This window comes from Anarrhichthys ocellatus, unplaced genomic scaffold (genome assembly GCF_004355925.1).
Source record: "Anarrhichthys ocellatus isolate YVR2014 unplaced genomic scaffold, GSC_Weel_1.0 scaffold1, whole genome shotgun sequence".
NCBI lineage: Eukaryota > Metazoa > Chordata > Actinopteri > Perciformes > Anarhichadidae > Anarrhichthys > Anarrhichthys ocellatus.
This window is the reverse complement of record NW_022280031.1, coordinates 13,871,595-13,891,702: the sequence shown is the minus strand read 5'-3', so window position 1 is coordinate 13,891,702 and position 20,108 is coordinate 13,871,595. Positions and strand designations below refer to the sequence as shown.

General features: G+C 46.3%; 1 protein-coding gene across 1 annotated transcript in view; it reads right to left on the bottom strand.

Moving 5' to 3' along the window:
• Positions 1-2,565: 2,565 nt before the first annotated feature.
• LOC116381517 (nuclear receptor coactivator 3-like) overlaps positions 2,566-20,108 on the bottom strand; it is a 29,039-nt gene continuing 11,496 nt past the window's right edge. Inside the window, exons 2-22 of the mRNA XM_031843758.1 lie at positions 14,514-14,618; positions 14,146-14,306; positions 12,826-12,926; positions 12,433-12,607; positions 12,104-12,295; positions 11,835-11,921; positions 11,359-11,502; positions 10,391-10,538; positions 9,684-10,294; positions 8,605-9,581; positions 8,390-8,513; positions 7,923-8,174; positions 7,558-7,770; positions 7,251-7,368; positions 6,786-6,957; positions 6,036-6,398; positions 5,750-5,920; positions 5,376-5,637; positions 5,095-5,287; positions 4,696-4,933; positions 2,566-4,541 (exon numbers count right to left, since the gene is read on the bottom strand). Coding sequence (XP_031699618.1) covers positions 4,530-4,541; positions 4,696-4,933; positions 5,095-5,287; positions 5,376-5,637; positions 5,750-5,920; positions 6,036-6,398; positions 6,786-6,957; positions 7,251-7,368; positions 7,558-7,770; positions 7,923-8,174; positions 8,390-8,513; positions 8,605-9,581; positions 9,684-10,294; positions 10,391-10,538; positions 11,359-11,502; positions 11,835-11,921; positions 12,104-12,295; positions 12,433-12,607; positions 12,826-12,926; positions 14,146-14,306; positions 14,514-14,599 — 4,800 coding nt within the window. The 5' untranslated portion in view covers positions 14,600-14,618 and the 3' untranslated portion in view covers positions 2,566-4,529. The remainder of the gene's footprint in view (positions 4,542-4,695; positions 4,934-5,094; positions 5,288-5,375; positions 5,638-5,749; positions 5,921-6,035; positions 6,399-6,785; positions 6,958-7,250; positions 7,369-7,557; positions 7,771-7,922; positions 8,175-8,389; positions 8,514-8,604; positions 9,582-9,683; positions 10,295-10,390; positions 10,539-11,358; positions 11,503-11,834; positions 11,922-12,103; positions 12,296-12,432; positions 12,608-12,825; positions 12,927-14,145; positions 14,307-14,513; positions 14,619-20,108) is intronic.

The window sequence follows — 20,108 nt, the reverse complement described above, 5'->3', positions numbered from 1 at the left end:
AGAGAGAGAGAGAGAGAGAGAGAGAGAGAGAGAGAGTAGATATTCCCACAGTACAGTCGTATGTTCTAAATGTGCTATTAATATATAAACTTCTTTTTTTCCCTTTTTTTTTTTTATGGAACTCTAACATTGCCTGAGAAGTGCCCATACGTACTTCAACATACATCTTTAGCATATACAATTCTTAAATAGGTTCATTTATACTGAACAAATTATTCTCAGTGCTGAATTTCTAATCACACATAATTATCTACAAATCCCCTTTTTACGTAATCTGGCTGAGCTGTAGATAAAATGAAGACCAGGCTATGGTGGTCACCGTAAAACTCGATATTGTTTTACCATTAAATCCAATTAGGACCGTGTCTTGGATTTTTTTATTCGCCCAATGCTTAATTATCATTATTACTTTAATCCCTCAGTCTATAAAAATGAATCAAACCTCATGTCCCTTCCTGCAACTCTTTTGTAGTCAGCGCCCTCGTGCGAGCAGGACGTGAATCTCAGGATTATAAACATGTATGAGCTGCTGTGTGTGACGTTAGCGGACAACAGCGCCCTCTCGTGTTAACAGTGAAAGCATCTGTTTATATGATGTTGGGACTTCTGTGTGCCATGTCTCCCCTAAAAATACATGTTAAGCTTTTAAACAATTGATATTTCAGATAAATTGTGAGCAGTTCCACTTTGTTTTCTTCTTTACAGCTCCATGAATCATGTTGATGAACCCTGTGATCTGTAGGAATCACCAGATTAAACTATTAAACTGGCTCCATCTCAACCAGCTAAAAATGCTACAGATTAGGATTAATATTAACAAACCAATAATGTCTTGAACGGTCATAGAGGCAGATTCTTCTCTTTGCTACTAATGCTTCTGAGCTTTCGCTTGTGTAGAATTTTGAATACAGGCCTCTTACTTGTAATGGAATATATTTACAGTGCAGCACTCTGCCTCAGTATATTACATCTCTTCTGAAGTACAGTTGTGTGAAAAAGTGTTTTCCCCCTTCCTGATTTCTTATTTTTTTGCATGTTTGTCACACTTAAATGTTTCAGATCATCAAACAAATTTAAATATTAGACAAAGATAACACAAGTAAACACAAAATGCAGTTTTTAAATGAAGGTTTTTATTATTAAGGGGGAAAAAAATCCAAACCTACATGGCCCTGTGTGAAAAAGTGATTGCCCCCTAAACCTAGTAACTGGTTGGGCCACCCTTAGCAGCAACAACTGCAATCAAGCGTTTGCGATAACTGGCAATGAGTCTTTTACAGCGCTGTAGAGGAATTTTGGCCCACTCATCTTTGCAGAATTGTTGTAATTCAGCCACATTGGAGGGTTTTCGAGCATGAACCGCCTTTTTAAGGTCATGCCACAGCATCTCAATCAGATTCAGGGCGGGACTTTGACTAGGCCACTCCAAAGTCTTCATTTTGTTTTTCTTAAGCTGCTGTGTTTTGGATCATTGTCCTGCTGCAGAACCCAAGTGCGCTTCAGCTTGAGGTCACGAACAGATGGCCGGACATTCTCCTTCAGGATTTGTTGGTAGACAGCAGAATTCATGGTTCCATTTACCACAGCAAGTCGTCCAGGTCCTGAAGCAGCAAAACAGCCCCAGACCATCACACTACCACCACCATATTTTACTGTTGGTATGATGTTCCTTTTCTGAAATGCTGTGTTACTTTTACGCCAGATGTAATGGGACATACACCTTCCAAAAAGTTCAACTTTTGTCTCATCAGTCCACAGAGTATTTTCCCAAAAGTCTTGGGGATCATCAAGATGTTTTCTGGCAAAACTGAGACGAGCCTTTATGTTTTTTGCTCAGCAGTGGGTTTCGTCTTGGAACTCTGCCATGCAGGCCATTTTTACCCAGTCTCTTTCTTATGGTGGGGTCATGAACACTGACCTTAATTGAGGCAAGTGAGGCCTGCAGTTCTTTGGATGTTGTTCTGGGGTCTTTTGTGACCTCTTGGATGAGTCGTCGCTGCGCTCTTGGGGTAATTTTGGTCGGCCGGCCACTTGTGGATAATGGCTCTCACTGTGGTTCGCTGGAGTCCCAAAGCTTTAGAAATGGCTTTGTAACCTTTTCCAGACTGATAGATCTCAATTACTTTGTTTCTCATTTGTTCCTGAATTTCTTTGGATCGCAGCATGATGTCTAGCTTTTGAGGATCTTTTGGTCTACCTCACTTTGTCAGGCAGGTCCTATTTAAGTGATTTCTTGATTGAGAACAGGTGTGGCAGTAATCAGGCCTGGGTGTGGCTAGAGAAATTGAACTCAGCTTTCCAAAGATGTGATAAACCACAGTTAATTTATGTTTTAACAGGGGGGGGGGGCAATCACTTTTTCACACAGGGCCATGTAGGTTTGGATTGTTTTTCCCCTTAATAATAAAAACCTTCATTTAAAAAATGCATTTTGTGTTTACTTGTGTTATCTTTGTCTAATATTTAAATGTTTGATGATCTGAAACATTTAAGCGTGACAAACATGCAAAAAAATAAGAAATCAGGAAGGGGGCAAACACTTTTTCACACAACTGTATATATACGCTGAATACGCTTCCTCCGCTGTCTGTGTTTGTAGGTCAGTGCATCACAGTATTTGGGCCTTCATGAGCATCTTCACCCGACAGCTTTGTTTAATCAGCGATTCTGTTGTCAACGTAATAAACTGGCTGATATTTACTGTTGCTAGAGTCAGGCTGGGTAAACTGCAGTCAAGAATCAGAAGACAATCAGAGAGCCAGGAGTCCAGGGTGTTTAAATAGAAATTTGTATTTACATCAATATCAACAACAGAAAAAATCTGTAATATACATCCTGTAAAATGACAGCTTATTTTACCTCCAAACAAAGAAAAACAAACCAAATGATCTCTTTTTGCACTTCATTCAAACTCTACAAAGTTCCTTTTTTCATGAAGTAACAAAAGATGGACATAAAAGTTGCTTCCTGATAGATAGAAGAGATATTGATATGTCTTGAAGTGGATTTCATTCCATTGGTATTTCTCTTTCACAGCAAAACATGCCGTGTTGTTTTTTCTTTTTTTTTTTCTGGATGTAAAAACGTTGTGCTGCGGGGTTGAGTTTCCAGTCCTCTTTGCACCGATAGCCTCAGCCCCATGCTCCTTATGCTTGCAGTACACAACCATCAAATGCTTTTACAGATCTGTGATTTGTACCCATTCACCATCAGACTACTACAACACATGTCGTTAAAAATGTACACCAGAAACTATACAGAGATGTGGAAAAATATCTTTGGATTGCGCGTGTTGAGAAGGTAGATTCAGCGAGTCTAGAACAACAGTCAAAAGAAAACGGTGTGAATAAAAATACACTCGACAGACAGAGCTGGGGGGGGACCATTGCAAGGACCAGGCTTGTTGGTACACTGAGGAGTTTGTGTTCCCGTCTTCACCGTACTGCAGACAAAAAAAAACCCCACACAGCTCACATCACACAGAGCCCAACAAAAAAATCATATCATGTCATGTAATCGACCGTCCCGGCAGAATTCACTTCCGCGCCACTTTCCGATAAAACCTCCCGACAGCGTGAAAGCTCGAAACCTTCAACTCATCAGATACTCGCCACAAGTGAAAGTGCCTCGCTCAAAACATGGAATAACATGACTTTTCGGAAAACTTTTAAAATACAGCATTCAGAAAAATGACAAAACGAAGGAAGGAAACCCCGAACACGCCTGCAATATTTGCAAGGAGCATCAAAAAAAAAAAATCAACCAAATCAGTATTGACCTATGGGACACAAAAATACAACCAGGTCTCATACTTTGTGCAATAATGGGCCTTTAAAAAGCATGTTTGATATATTTTGTAGAATATTTACAATTCATATTCACAGAGGACATTTGAGACATCTAATACTGCAGTACCATTTGTTTGCTTATAACAGGTGTCATGATGCTCAGTTACAGTCTAAAGCATAGAGGCGAGAGTTATTGCTCCGATCTGCATAACATAGTTAACTGTGCTTATAGCTTCCGACGACTTCAAGAATGAGGCGCATTCCAAAGGAAAACGAAGAAGAAAAGAAACCCATCGTTGTGAAGGCATTGAATCTCTAGTAAGGCTGTAATGATGAAGAAATATTGCATCAATCATTGTTCCACACAGAAGCTTCCAGGTAAAGTGCAGCCACAGCTTGTTGTACCATAGTCACGTTCTGCAGCCCGGCCGTGATGTTGACTACTGCCCGACAGCTCCAGGTCGTTTACGCTCACCCACACACGCTGACATTTTGGGGTTTTGTGCATCACCTTAACAGGGGTAAAGTATGTGAGGCGTCGGTTGTCCCTGTAGCCCGCTTCTTCCAGGAGGAGCAGTAAGTTGTGCACAGTCTCCTGCGTCATGTTTTATGCTGGAGAACTCCTACTACGTGTGTTTGTGTGTGTATGTGTGTATGTGTGTGTAGGTCCAGCTCTTCTCAGGGCTCAGACCGCTCCGCCACAGCTGAAAGGCTCCAGATTCTCTCATCAGCCACAGGTCTTCAGCAATACTTCTGCAGAGAGGAAAACAGTGAGATGTGCAAATTGTCCTGAGGGTTGAAAAAACTGAATTTTCCTTCCCATGTCTATCATATCTCAAATGTATTTAAAAACATGAGCTGACCCTCACATAAGGCCACTTAACTCCTGTGACAATGTATTACCTACCTGATCAGGCCCCATTGGCATTCTGCCTATTCCCATGGGGTTCATGCCTAATTGGCCTTGCATCTGGCCTTGCATCTGGCCTTGCATCTGGCCCTGCCTCTGGCCCTGCCTCTGGCCCATCTGACCCGCACCGGGTGCCCCGCTGACTGGCCCGGGTCCACCCATGGAGTTGTTCATCATCATGGGTCCAAACTGACCCTGGTTGCTCTGCTGGGTGAACTGTTGCTGGGGGTACGTGCTGGAAAACCAGAAAAAATAAAGTAAGTCATTTACCGTTGCAACTTTAAACGGGAAAATTATTTATTGAGTATTGTGCTAAAATGGTCATGCGTAACTATAAGCACTTGAATAATTGGTGACTCTACATAATGTAGTTGAAGGAAGCCTGCCTCTACATACCTGCTGCGTGGCATGCCGCCCTGTGGCCAGCCTTTCATGTCTCCTGACTGGTACATTGGCCCTCCCTGTGGATTGCCGTGCATCCCTGGCATCATGGCGGTCTGTGGAGGACCTCCCATTCGTCCTTGCATCATGTTTGCTGGCGGGCTGCTTCCTGGAGCCATGAAGGATGGGTCCCCCTGCTGGTTCATCCCTGCAACAACAACAAGAGAACAGAAAGAGTCACGAGTGTGACACTCGAATATGGAATATGGAGGAGGAAACTGTCTCAGTCAACTCACCATAGTTAGCTCCATAGTTATAGCCCTGCTGTCCAGGCTGGTTCATGGGGGGGCTTCCGATGGAGCCGTCCATGCCTCCGGGTGCTGTGACGTTTGGAGGGCTGAAGCCTCTCGCTGCTACCTGGCCCTGCCCCTGCTGCTGCTGCTGCTGTTGCTGCTGCTGCTGCTGCTGCATCAGCATCATCATCCGCTGCCTTCTCATCTGCATGGTCATCATCTCCCTGCTGCGCTGAGCCATCATCTGGGCGTTCAGGAGACCGGGCTGCAGACCAACATCAATGTTTTGACCACAATCTCACAAATGGTGACCTGGCTGATATTGTTAAAAAGCAAATGCACACTACATTAGAAGTGAGGAAGTGCTGATCACATACCTGACCAGCCATGCTTGCAGGCTGCATGCCGGCTTGCATGCCGGGCTGCATGCCGGGGTGCATGCCGGGCTGCATGCCGGGCTGCATGCCAGGCTGCATGCCTGAATGCATTGCAGGGCTTCCTCCGGGGGCCTGTTCCAACTTCAAGACTTGTCGGGTCTGGTTCATAAACTGCCAGATGAGACAAGATTAAGCGTTAAATATGCCAGTTTGTTTGCCAACTTAAGACACAAGCTGACCTGCTCAATGTTTAACATAATAAGGATATTTGGGTCTGTGTGATCACCTGTTGTCCTTGCAGTCTCTGCTGCAGTTGCAGTCGGAGTGGCTTGGTGGCAGTAATCATGCGAGGTCGCATCATGTTTGCGCGGGGGTTGCCCATACCCGTCATGCCAGGGAAGCCCCCCGTCTGGCCCACTTGATTCATCATGGGGTTGAAGCCTCCAGGAGACTGGCCTTGCATCGTGTTGCCACCATAACCCGGCTGCATGCCCATAGAGGAGGGCCCTGGGGGCCCGGAGTAACCTTGGGTATACATGGGTTTTTGGTCCATGCCTAAGGAGGAGCCTGGCCCCGGGAAAGGCTCTGATGGTGGGCCCCGACCCTGGCCTCGATCCGGGCCCTGCTGGTGGCCTTCAGGTCTATGGTTCTAGGGTACAGAGAAGCTGCATGTCATTTACTGCAAACTAACATTAAGTCGTGGATTGAGACCCCACATACAAATCACATCAAACACAATTGTCTAATTAGAACAGCAGGGAGAATAATATAAAGTCATCTTCAACTCAATGTGCACTTAAATCAGGACCGCAGCAACCTGTTCACTTAAGTGTCGTATCATCTAATGGACAACTATACATGTAAAAATTGCATTGCATTTATAAGTTCACACATTCTGCTTCATTCGTGTTATATATTAAAACGACTCTTTGAAGAACTGAAGTAAATTTGGGCTCATGCCCTATTGGTGCCAGCACTGGTAATGCGTTACTATTTCCTATACCAAATATTATGTTTACTGTAGTGAGTGCTGTACCTGGCCTACTATGTCAGGGATGCCTAGGGCTCGGTCTATCTCCTGCAGAGCAATGACATCAGTGGTATTGAGCAGAGAGTCCAGCTGGTCAAGAAGTGCCCGTTCATCACTCGGGCCCTCGCTGTTGATCCGGGGCCCCAGTAGCTCCTCCAGGGGGTGCCCAAACTGGTCCCTAACACGACAAACGACAGAGGAAATGTTAAATCACTTCAAGGAAACGAGACTTCAGTCACTAACACCATCAACACCAGCTTCTGGGTTTAGTTTAGGGATAACCATAATCTGAGGGATAGTTTGGATGTTTTGAAGTGGGGTTGTATGAGGTACGAGTGAACAGTAGGTAATAAACTGACTATGGATGCATACCCCATTCAACCCCACTTCAAAACATCCAAACTTTCCCTTTAAAGTCCAAGTTGGCAAACATTCAGAGGGATATAGTCGGGACCAGTGCAGAAGTTTTACCTGTTTGTTTTAGTCTTTGGCCTGTCCAGTCCCATTGCAGAGTCTGGCCAGGACGGGGACTGAGGTGGGGGCCCATGTCCACCAAACGGGCTCATGCCCATATTGGCTTCATTGGTACCTGCACAGATGAAGACGTGTAGCGTATGATCAATATAGAGTGGATACAATGAGTCAAATGATCCACCAGTCAGTTCCCAGAAAATGATTGCAATTCAGATAATTGCATTACTTTATCATATTAAGTACCAATTAAGTACAAGCACCAAACATTCACATGTTTCAGTTGCACACACCACATGAGACATACCCATATCCATGAGCTGCTGCTGCAGCATAGACCTGGTTTTCCCGGGTACACTGTTGGACCGGTTGATCATGGGTCCTCCCATTGGACCAGAGCGACCCATGCCAGGGTGGCCTGGTCCGGCCACGGGGCTGCCGCTGGACCTCGGCATCCCCCAGTCCCCTGGCCCCGACATGGGAGGCCGCTGAGGCATTACCATTCCTCTGCCCATACCTCCTGATCAACACACACACCGTGAACATTTAGTATTTTCATCAGTAAGCTTAGCAACAAAATGAAAAGAAACAAATATCCCCATGCGGTCTACTCTTTGGGAAGTAGAAAGCCAGGCTGTGTTGGGCATGCTAAGAAATAAGTGTTTAAGTTACTTGTTGGGTTGCCCCGTGGTGGACACACACCCATGCCCCCTGGAAAGCCATTGGGAACGGGCCCAGGTCGAATTGGAGCATCGATCTTCTCTTGTTTGACCAAAGTGGGACAGGGGACATTCCGTCTCCCGGCCAGGCCTCCTCCTCCTACTACGACTACTGCTCCCTCTCCAGCCATGGGCTTGGCGTCCATGGACAAGGCTCTTTGATAGGCACTGCGCTGAGCTGGAGGCATGGGGCCTCTCTCCCCATCTGAAACACACACACAATACCAATGTTGGATTACATACCCTCACACATTTAGATTCTCAGACCAGGACTATCCCTGACGAGGAATCCTGTACAGTGCGATACCTCACGCGAGACTTGAAATGATCTGACATAACATGTAGGCTGTAATGCATACTCCTCTGTGTTTTTCCACAGTAAGCGAGATTTGATCATGATACTCAAATAGGCTGACTTACCATGTAAACTGTCGGGCACGTTTCCCTGTTTGTTTCCCGCTTCCTTCCCTGCTCTGGAGTCTGGTTCTGGGTAGAAGCCAGGGTTGTTCCTCGGGACACCCAGAATGGTCTCCAGGGTTTCCGCCTGAACCATCGAGACACAACAACGATCAGATAACAATGTTCTAGTCGGCATTTCAAACTACATCTAACAAACGTTTATTCTAACGCTTTACCTCATCTGACGGCTCCAACTTGACCTTCCCATCCAAGCAGTGGGGGTCAGAGCTGGTGACCCCTGACCCCTGAGCTCCTCTCCCCTCCAGCTCCTCCTGCTTTGGCTTGACATCACCACTTTCCTTGGAGTCGTCCTTATTGAGGAGGTAGTGAAGGAGGGCGTGGGGCTTCTCCTTCTTGGGGCTGTGCTGCTCCTGCTTTGATTCGGATCCCCTGACCCCTCCAGCGGCTGCAGGCCCAGGCTCCGGTGCCCCCGACTCCAGGCTGCTCTTCCCGGTGGCCTCGGCTGTGATGCGAGCCACCTCGTCGGGAGTGTTCCCGTTCTGCAGAAGCTTGTGTAGGATCTTGTGCTTCTCCTGCAGTGACTGGCTTGTTAAATGTCCTGCGGCGCCAGAGGAAGACACTGCGCCGGGTTGCCCACCCGTAGAGGAGGACACTCCCGTTGAGGAGGAGGGGCTGGTGACCCCGGCGGTTCCGTCTTTAGCCTCGGGCGTGGAGCCGGGCCCGGACCCTGGCGTGTGATTAGGCGGCACCAGCTCATCTGTAGGGGTGATGAGGAGCTGCAGAAGCTTCTTGTGGCACTTGATATCAGGGACCCGTCGGTTGGATTCTCCCCCGGTCGGTCCCGCCTCTCTGCTGGCCTGGCTGTCTGGCTTGTCAGGTGGGCCCTCGCTGGTGGGGGTGTGTGGATTCTGCTGAGACTGCTGCTCTCCTCCAGCTCCCAGTGAGCTGCCCGGGCTCTTGGAGTCGGAGTAGGCTGGGAGGCTTGGTTTGCAGGGTCCCCCTGCTGCATGGTTGGTGGAGTTGATGCTCGGGGAGCTGTCAGGCTTGTGAGGGGGAGGAGAGGTGAGGGGGGAGGGCATCGGATTGCCCACTCCCTCACTAATGGCTTGGAGGGCATTCAAGGAGCTGCTGGAGAAGGTGGTCCCTCCTCCAGAGTTACCAGGGTGACTGGAGCTCATGGGAGAGTTCATACCTGCAAAAGACACAACCAGATACATGTCACCTATTCCAATGTAATTACACAAGTGTCACAAAATGTGAGAGTTAGGAAGCTGTGATTTTGTTTGGTTCATACCTCCGGGAGAGAAGGGGCTGGCACCCATCTTGGGGCTTCCTCGGACTCTGGGTGAACCCATGACGTTGTGTGGGGGGCCATTAATACCCGGACTGGCCTGGGGGGGACTGGTCATTCCCATCCCGTACCCTCCACCTCCAGGTCCACCTCCATGGAACTGACCCATCTGCTGATGTTGGTGCTGCTGCTGCTGATGCTGATGCTGATGCTGCTGCTGCTGCTGATGCTGATGCTGCTGCTGCTGCTGCTGCTGATGCTGATGCTGATGCATGCCATTGTGGCCCATCTGATTCATGGGCCCCATTTGGTTCATGGGAGAGCTCATTGGATGCATGGAACTCATTTGATTCATCTGATTCATTTGACCCATGTTGTTCACCTGATGCATGGAGTTCATTTGATTCATCTGATGCATGGGATTCATGCGGTTGCCCCCGGTGTACGGAGGCACTCCTCTTTGTGGCATGTTGCCCTGCTCAGCCATGCTGTAGCCCCTGTTCATGCCCATGCCCCCTCCTGGGCCCATGTTCATGGGTTGGTTGGGGTTGTTCACACCTATGTTTTGAGGCCTCATGCCTCCACCCTGGTTTCCACGATAACTATTCTGCTCCCTACAAGGGAAGACAGCAGATGACAAAAAATGTAAACAGAACAAACACAATGAGACAATCATCCAATGTAGGAGAAGTAATTCCTGAAAGTTGCACCTTTGTAGCAAGTGTGTGGAGAGGAAAGAGTGCGGTTCATTGGTGCTGGGATTTCTGCAGAGGTCGCTTCTGGTCTGGGCGGTGACTGGAGTACCATCACAGAGTGAGAAACGGTAGAGTGGGGTCTCCGCATGGCCTGTATGGAAAGCTAGAGTAGAAAAAAGTAGAATTAAAAACACGGGACAAAGCATGCGCAACATAAAAAAGAAAACGCTTATAAACAGCTGTCCCAGGTTGTGGCAGGGACTTAAGCTGAATCTCCATACAGTTGGTTAATGCTTGCTGTTCTGTACTGTGAGTGCTGGGAATAGTCTGAGTTTTTCCCCCCCATACAACCTATAGTCGCTAATGTTGGTAATAAATAAAACTGCCATGTAGCCTCCAGTGATCACCGTCTGAAAGCTGTTAATGTGAAGCTGACTGAATTAACTCAGCAATTACAGTTCGGTAAAGTGGATCAGAGGAGTAAGAAGAAAAAGAGCGTGGAACAAAACTCCAACCCACAGAGACTCGTACATTACACAGGAGTTACAACAGTACGGAAAAGTAAGTGGAGAGATTTAAAATATTGTGTTTTCTTCCTGCCACCCCATAAAGTCAAGAGTGTTATTCAATGCGTCTTACATATCCGGTAACGCTTGCTGTTGTACTAGCGATGACTCATTAATGCTTTGAGCCTCTTAATGATCTAGCACGGCCCGTGTCCCACATACCAAACGTCTTAACGAGACGACTTGTGTTCTGGTACATTCCTTGTAGACTTTTGTCTGTGCAGCCTTCTTGACAATGCTCAAACCTGCCCACCTGATGACTTTAATAACAGCTCATGCCTTCGCCAACGTTCACTCCCAATGCGGAAATAAAGTTGCTGTGGCCTACACCTGCTAATGTAACTGTGCCATTTGTGGTAGCGACTGAGTGGTAGTGACAAGGGAGGGTAAATGGTAGGGAGGGTCAGAATTGTATACCATCTTGATAGTGTCGTTTGTAGGACCACGGTTGTCCCTCGCTTCGATGGAGGAACATCTGCATGCAGCGCCTCACCAGGTCCTCCCAGCCTGGACGCATCGTGGTGCTGAGAGAGGTTTGCTGCTCGATTTCAATCAGCTTACCTGCAACAGAAGACGCACCGCTGGGATTACACAAAGGATAATGACCAGTGAACGTTAGATGCAGTGTGTGTGTGCCGAAGGGAATTAAGAATCTACGGTGTACATCGCTCAATATCTAAAGTGACATGGCTTGAAAGGTCACATTGTCATATCAGCACACGTAATGAGCACGAGTGGAGCATTTATATTTTAGTGTTGATTTTTTTTTTTAAAGAAAGAAAAAAAGGGCAGAAGTACACAGAATCCCCAACAAAAATATTTCCAATGATAGCGACACATGAATATTCTATTGGAATGTACTTGCATTTAGTCACAGCAAAGTGGAAACTTACCAGACAGTTCATGGCGTGTGCTAAACCTCTCCGTCCTCTCTACTGCAATGATGCGCCGTGCCACACAGATCATACATGACTGCAAATCTAAAAGCAAAGAGACAACGCAATGTTAAGTCATCATTGGACTACGCTGGGGGGGACAAACCGGACATGGAAAATCAGGTGCGTATAGTATTATTAGCAACATTTATGCACACATTGACCAATAAATGCAGTAGAAAGCATAGCCACACACTAAGTTTAGGCCAAGAACGTCTGGCTTTTACCTTCTCCCTCCTCCATCATGGCCCGGGGCTGAGTGAGGGCAAAACACTGCATGGTCTCATAGCGCTGGCCCCCGGGCCTCTCTTCCGACAACCCATGACTCTGACCGTGAACAAAGTTCACCAGCATTCGACAGTTGAAGGTGTGGCTCTTCTGCCGGGGTGCCTCTCCACCCCACGATGCCCCATTTGGTGCTAATAAAGAGAAATAGGCAACAGGTGAACACAAGTTCAAATAGTCATACGCATGTATGTGTGTGTGAGAGAGTGACTGTGTTTGAGCGTACATCTAGGCATGTGTGATCTTAGATGCGTTTGAACCCATGACTCACCATTAGACTTGGGTAGATTCTTGTGAAACTCCTCCCTGTCCTCGTCGTGGATGATGTTGTACACGCTGGTGTTGATCAGCTCCTCCTGCTTGTACTGCAGGTACTGCGTCACGTTGTCCGACACAAACACGATGTTGCCCTCTCGGTTAACCACAAACAGAAAGCCATCCAAGGCCTGAAGACAGCGGGGCCACACAAAGGAAGTGATGAATGGAAGAAGACGTATGAATAAAAATAAGAACGTTACATTTACCATATTTGGTTACTAATGTTTGCCCTTCTATAAACCAGCTGAGACATTTCTATCAACTGCAACTGAGCAATGATTAAAGAAGCACCGGGCAGCTAATAAGGGTTGTTTTTTTGCCCCACAGTGATTTTCCCCAAGCTGACCTGTAGGAGCAGCGGCCCCAGATGGTCCTTGTCAATGACCCCTTGACCAGTGGAAGACACGTCCGCCTTCTGGACATCGTCATCACTGCAAGAGCTCTTTCCTGAGGACAGATGAAGCACATAACACTCCTGATGAAGAGAATTGTCATTTTACAACAGCTTTCTATGTCTTTGGATTTGTTATATTTGGTACTTTGCATATTGCAAACAGTTTCCATGGTGTAACTCGGGTAGAACAGCTGCTGTTCAGAAGACCTTCCTTTTGAGAAGTGCACACGACCTGTTAAGATGTTGTTTTATTGTGTTTTTCCTGATCATACTGTTTTCACGAGCTGCTTCCTTAATACCAGGAAATAACATGCATTTGTTCCAGGCCAGCAGGTGGCAGCGTGAGTCACGGATGAATGACTAGCATGCCTTTCTATTTATAAAATCAGCATGTGTCTGGGGCTTTGTTAGATAGCTCTCTCTATATAGCAGAACCATCTGTGGCCAGAGACACCGAGCAAGACGACAAATAATATGACTCTGGATTTAATTTAATTTTTTCCCTGTTTGAGCAAACAGAGAGAGTAAAGCAAGGATTGACATAAAAAAGGAGACACGGAGACAAAGAGCAAAGATGCGTAAACACGGGGAGAGAAAAGGTGTGTTAAATGGACAACAGACAGAAAAGAGAAGAAGAAGAAGAAAACAGAGGCCCTCCATCATTCCCCTCCTGTCACTATGGCAACCTAAACAGCGGGGCCAGCAGTAGCCAGCTGTGACCCTCTGGATAGATTCCAATATGATTGCCCTCTCTCTTCCTTACCCACTTAACCTCACAGATCTACTCTCAAGGCGAGCTCAAACAGTTGGAAGAAAATAGATATTCTTTTATCCAATCATGTCAACTGTGCAAAACAATTGGAAAAGGACCGACGGGTAGGAGCGATAAGAGGCCTGATTTCTGAGTCACCGGAGTCATTTGTCTCCCAGAGAGAAGCTCGGTCTGGCACTAACAGATACTCGCTGTCACTGACAGCCTTGAGCCGCGACCACCAAGGACTGGTCTCAATTACTGGTGTTCGTTTACCCCCAGCAATACGAAACAGCCAAACGGGCTGTCAGTGTGAAGCGGCCTGGCCGTGAACCAAACACTCCACTTCATCACCGGCACCATCTCGCCTGCAGCAGGGCGCTTCACAAGATCCGGTCTAACTCACTGTTTACTCCCCACAACAAATACAGGAAAAAAAACAAATACTATCTGAATAATAATAATATAAAATATGATAAATGATAATAATGTGTGAGTGTATGGGTGTACTTTGGTGGTACCTTGCTCTTTGATCTGTCTGATCTGCCTCACGGTCTCCTTGAGGATGGCACATTTGTCCGGCTTGACGTTGAAGCTGTCGATGTTGGAGAGGTTCGCAGAGATGAGCTCGGCCAGCTCCTCGATGTACTTGCTCTCCTGTTCCCTCCGACGCTTGTCACACCTGCTGGGGGGTTCAAGGGGATTAGACACGTTGCCGTATGGCCTCGGTTCGGATGCCTCCGATATTTTTGCGAGCAGCAGACACACGTGTGAACCAGGGGGGAGGGGGCATGTTTGGGTTGCAGGAGGAAGCATTTACACCAAAAAACAGCGGCGGACAAAGTGGAACGTTGTGTGATCGATGCTTAACTGAAGCCACTGCACTCACCCTAAGCCCGGTGTGTCGCAGGTGGACAGTTTACGCTTGCGGTCGGCGCACAGCGGCTCCAACAAGTTGTCTCCTACGCCACTCATCTTCAGCGCATATCAGCACCTGAAAGCACAAAGCTGCACATCACATATACATGTAAACACACACACACACACACATATATATATATATATACACACACACACACACACACGCATACAGACGGTGCAACATGACCAGAGGGAATGAACCGAGAGAGAGTAGTTTTATATGCTCATATGTGTGTGGTGCAATCTATTAAAAGGATAAAGTTGTGGATTGGAAATCGCCCTCAGCTGTCGTTGCAAAGTTCACACTGAAATGACGTCAAATTCAGGCAAAGGTAAAAGCTTAGTGTCAACTTATGGAAAGGGAGAAAAAAATAAATCAACAAAATCCCCGAGCTATTGAGGTTATAAGTGAAGTGATTCTTCAAGGGAAAGAGTAGATTGTGGATTCACACAGATTTATGAGGGTAGACCATCCAGTTAGTAAAGCAGCCCTGGTTCCTGCTTAGTGCTTGATGGGAGTGAAATCTCATCTGTTCCACTGCGAGGAGCGACTGATGATGATGTAGTGATTTGGAGCCTCGGGGGAGATGGGTCATCCTGCGTTCAGCCAGCCTGCCCGCTAGAACGACACCACTCTGCAAGCAGCAGCAGCAGCAGCAGCAGCAGCACACGTACACACCGCATGCTTACAAACCGCTTACAGTACGCTTGCATGTACAGGCATGCCACAACACAGTCTGTGTGTGTGTGTGTGTGTGTGTGTGTGTGTGTGTGTGTGAGTAGCTACTGTCCCAGCAAGACACATATCCACCAGCCTGCCTCTTTGTCTAACAGCTTGGGACAGCACTGTGGGAGAAAATAAAAAATACACACTGCTCGGGCTTGTGGAGCCCAGAGACAATCCAGGCGAGGCTCCACATTGCATTTCAGGGACAAGTAAAAATGATCCCTCTTCCGCATTCTCCATACTCGGCTACATCCGTTCTTTCTTTCAATAGCTTTGAACTGCCCCCCCTCCCCCTCCCCATACCATACTAAGACAACCCCTCCCTCCTCTCCCTCCCTTCCCTGGGTGTAGCAGCACCGGGCTGTGGACCCTGCCCTTGTTTTCTTGCTCTGGCATTGCCCCGTGTCTGACCCTGTCAGAGTTCACGTTGGAGGAAACCTCTGAAGCCAGCCTCTAAGGTCACTGCTCTTTCCTATTCCCACCCAGAAACACACACACAGAGCTGTAGCGTGGGGCTGCACAACCAGATTGTTGCTACGACTCTGCTGCACACACACACAAAATGCTCCTAAAACACACACACGCACATGAGTGAACTCATTCCATAGTGGAAAGCTATAGAACGGATGGGAGCCATTATGCAACTTCTGCTCGGCGACTGCAGGCTGGGACACGCAGCCCAGTCGCCCACCGCCACTACTCCTACAAGAGGACCACCGAGTCTCAGACACACACACACACACCAACACACACACAGCGCCATAAATCTGCATCGCATGCTTCTCGTCTGTCCACCTTTCAGCACCCCTCTAAATCTGCCTGTCCTGCTCCGGCTGTGAATCTCACTGCCTTTCCCTTCTCTTCCTTCCTTCCTTCCTTCGTGGTTTCTGTCCTAAGGCTCACCTCTGCAGCAGTGGAGAAAGATGACATCAGCTCCAAGTCCGCCTCACATCCTGAAGCGGACAAACAGCAGCGCTGGGTGCTTCTGGGGGCCTTTTTCTGAGAACAGGCAATGCATAGCACGGTTTCTACTTTGGTCGTGGGAAAACAATGTTGAAAACTTCCGACACACAGCTTCACCAAAACAACCACGCTCTCGTGGGATTTAAAAGGCCGGACACAACTTACTGTGCCTTCTTAATTTCATAACAGTGCGTCTCATTAGCTCACCCACGTTGACATTTTCTAAAAGTTTGACACGACTGAAATCCGGGAACTTAAAAACACACACACACACACACACACACACACACACACACACACACACACACACACACACACACACACACACACACCTACAGTAGAGTGAGAGATTGAGCAGCAGCCCACCAAAACCACAGCTGAGTCTCAACAGGCCTGGCAGCATGCCACTGACCTGAATCAGCTGCGTTTGACGTGAAACTTGCTACAGGGCCAAGACGAGATGTGTTGCACAAACAGCGGCCACCGACGTGAGGAATACAACATCTCATAGTCAAAAATAAAATGGTTCTGAATCAGATTGTCCACGAGATGTCTCAACATCTCCTAAAAACAGACGGATAAAAAATCAAAACAACCATCAACTGGGGTGTCTTCTGAACGTCTGGACATCTCACCATGACTCTGTAATGGCACTGCTCCTTGTGAAAATAGCATGAGCTCTTTTTTGCTTTCACAGAAATTCATGGGGGAAACAACAACAACTGATTTCTAAAAATGCGCAGGAAACCACAGCAGATCGCATCCTGTTTGTGTCCTCCCCTCAGCCCGCTCCACTGCGTCATCACTTCCCTTTCCTGGAAATGTGGCCACTCAGTCATCTACACATGTTCTGTTTCTCAGGCGGGACCCCGCTCGTCCTGAATCATTCCTGCTCACACCTGACTGTCCAAAGCTTAGCTTACTAACATCCTCACAAAAGGTCAAAACAAATGTAAACTCTGCTTGGTGAAACAGCTTTCCTCACATAATAGTTGCTGCATCATTATTTAAGAGAAGAAAGAAGCCATGTCACCTTCTTTCCCACATTTTATTTTAATATACAGTGCTTATAGACCCAACTAACTTAGAGAAGCATTTTTCTTGTGCTAGTAACCATTCTGTCAAAGCCTCCATAACCTTCCATACTTTAGTGCATTCCTATTCATAATCACAGTGAAGAAGGCCCTCTGGGGCTCCGTGTCTTCTCATCACAACAGTTGGATCGGCTTTCATCAGAGCGACAGAGAGGAATCCCTTTTGAGCTCACGTCGGTGTAAAGTCTTTGCATTTCAAAATAGAAGTTACAATGGTATACTCAAAAATAATTACTTTTTGTTCATCATTTTCACGTCAAGGGATCCTTTTTTGTGTAACGTGTCTTGTGTGTTCTTTTTTTGTGTCGTTGCTTTCATCTCTTTTGACATGTCGAGGGACGAAAGATGCAAATTAGCGTAAGAAGGTTTCATCTGGAACGGTGCAGCACATTTATGTTCTAAACTGTACATGTAAATAAAATTCAAATAAATAAATGTCAGGAAACACAAAACTGGGAGGGGCTGACCTTCAGTGTTTGGGTACAAACTGTTCACAAAACCAGTGACCTTTAGCACCATCATCCTACCGCCACAGATAAGCAGATGTCCTTTTCTTCATGAAATCTAATAATCACAAACAGATTCCTCATAATACAGAACAGCATGCGACTCTAAGATTCACTGTTCTCTAGGGACATATTAAACAATAATCACAGATTTAAAACCGTAAAGAAAAAAAATATATGTATATATATTTTATAAATGTGTCAATTCCCTAAAAAATAAAATCCTATCATGATGCCTCCAATTAGGTTTAGTCTTAATAGTCACAACTCACAGTCGTCACAGCCTCACACAGCTAGCAGTTGCAAGCATGCAACCTACTATGCTCACACAGAGAGTGTGTGTGTGATCCTCCACCACAGACCACTGATCACATCAGTCCTAAAGGCAGGGCTGCTACTGAGCTAATGCTGCAGCTGAATAATTTAACACAGAGAAAGAGAGAGAAGTGTTCCCTTTCTGTCAGCTGTCCAAACACACTTTAATAATTCTAAATTGACTCTTCCGAACAACAAAACAAACAATTCACAGAAACTAGCGTGAGAGAGAGCGACGCATGAATAATTCTGAGGATCTTTTTGTTTTGTTGTATCCTCAACTCTCATCCGCGTGTCCACTATTAGTGTTCGACTTTGTTGATCCCCAGAGTTTGTCTGTCAAGAGTACACACTACTACACACTGTGCATGCATGAGTGACTTCTGGTAGAGAAATGTAATTCAAACCAGAGGATATAAGCACTGGTACGAATATGGCCACAGCAGGGGGGGGGGGGGGGAGGGCAGACTGAGTAGAATAAAGAGGGGGAGGTGGCAGGGAGAACAGGGAGGGGGAGGGGAGAAGAGAGGAGACACAGCGCACCAACATAAATGGTGCTGGGGATCCATTAGAAAAATGTAGATACTGGTGGCACATTGAAACGGATCCTCAACTCCACTTGTTTACTACTTGTATTGAAATATATACAGTTTGTATATGAAATTGCTAATTTAACAGATATAAACGATCTTGTCTATCTACACAATCTCTTGTACTACAAAGCCCTTTGACTGCTTTCTCGTATCTTCATTAAAAATATCCGCCAACATGGCGAACACTACCGATGGTGTGTTATAAATAAAACAAGTATTTAACCCTCTGAACCCAGAGCAGTTTCGCCTCGCTGTGGCCTTGATTCTTTACTGCAGTAGATAAGTCCTCTCCACCTCTATGGGATCAGCACAACCATGGCTGGAGGTAGAGAGAACTCAAACATGTCTTTTGTGTAGTATAACTCAGTTACAATGTCAAAAATCGAAAAGAAATAGAAAAACAAGTTCAATTTCTTTGATAATGTATCTTACAAAAATTGGCAAACAATGGAATTTATATATCCAACATGATTTCGAGTTGCCACGAGTGTTACAAATGTTGTGGGTTCAATATATATATTGAACTATTTACATATTTACAACCTCTACTTACAACCTCTCCTCAAAGCTCTGTGTTCAGTAGCCTGCAGTCCAAGTTTCGCAGAATTTTTGTCATGTGACTGTTGGTCTCGTGGCCGAGGAACGCAGAATTTAATGTTTTTTTACATTTGGTTTATTTGGGGAGAAATTGTATATGACACATGTAGGATAAAATGTTTTTGAGGAATTATCACAATTTTAAGCTTAGTTTCGGTTTGCTTTTCCTGATGGAAGCGTTGGTCACACATGATGTGTTCAAGGACAAACCTGACTACATGAGGGAACACATGCACAAGTCCCCCCCCCCACACAAAAATGCCTCTTCTCTTACAGATACGATGCTAATGAGATTACTTAAAAAGTGGTACTGTAGGACACTGGGTTTTCTGCACTCTGTTGTATCAAAGCACTTCAGTTATTATTAATAAAAGAGCGTTATTTCGCTGCACAGGCTAAAAGGCCAGCATGGCAGCAGCGTCAGTCATTCAGGACCAGAATAGTGACGAGGACATTCCTGCCCTGTCTGAAATAAAGCCTGCAATCTGAGCTCCCTGAGACAATGAGTGGCAGGCCCAACAATAAACAGAGGCCCACCCAACACAAAGATACACACAATTACGGACCCCCAAAAAACACACCCAAAAGCCCCAAACTGTCTTTATTAAAGCTGTGTGTGTGCGATGTGGACAGCTACAAATATTGAGCTTCTGTCTTTTTAATATCATGACTGACATGAGCTACTAGAAGCATTTAGCACCATTTATGTCCCTGTAAACAAACACACACACACACACACACACACACACACACACACACACACACACA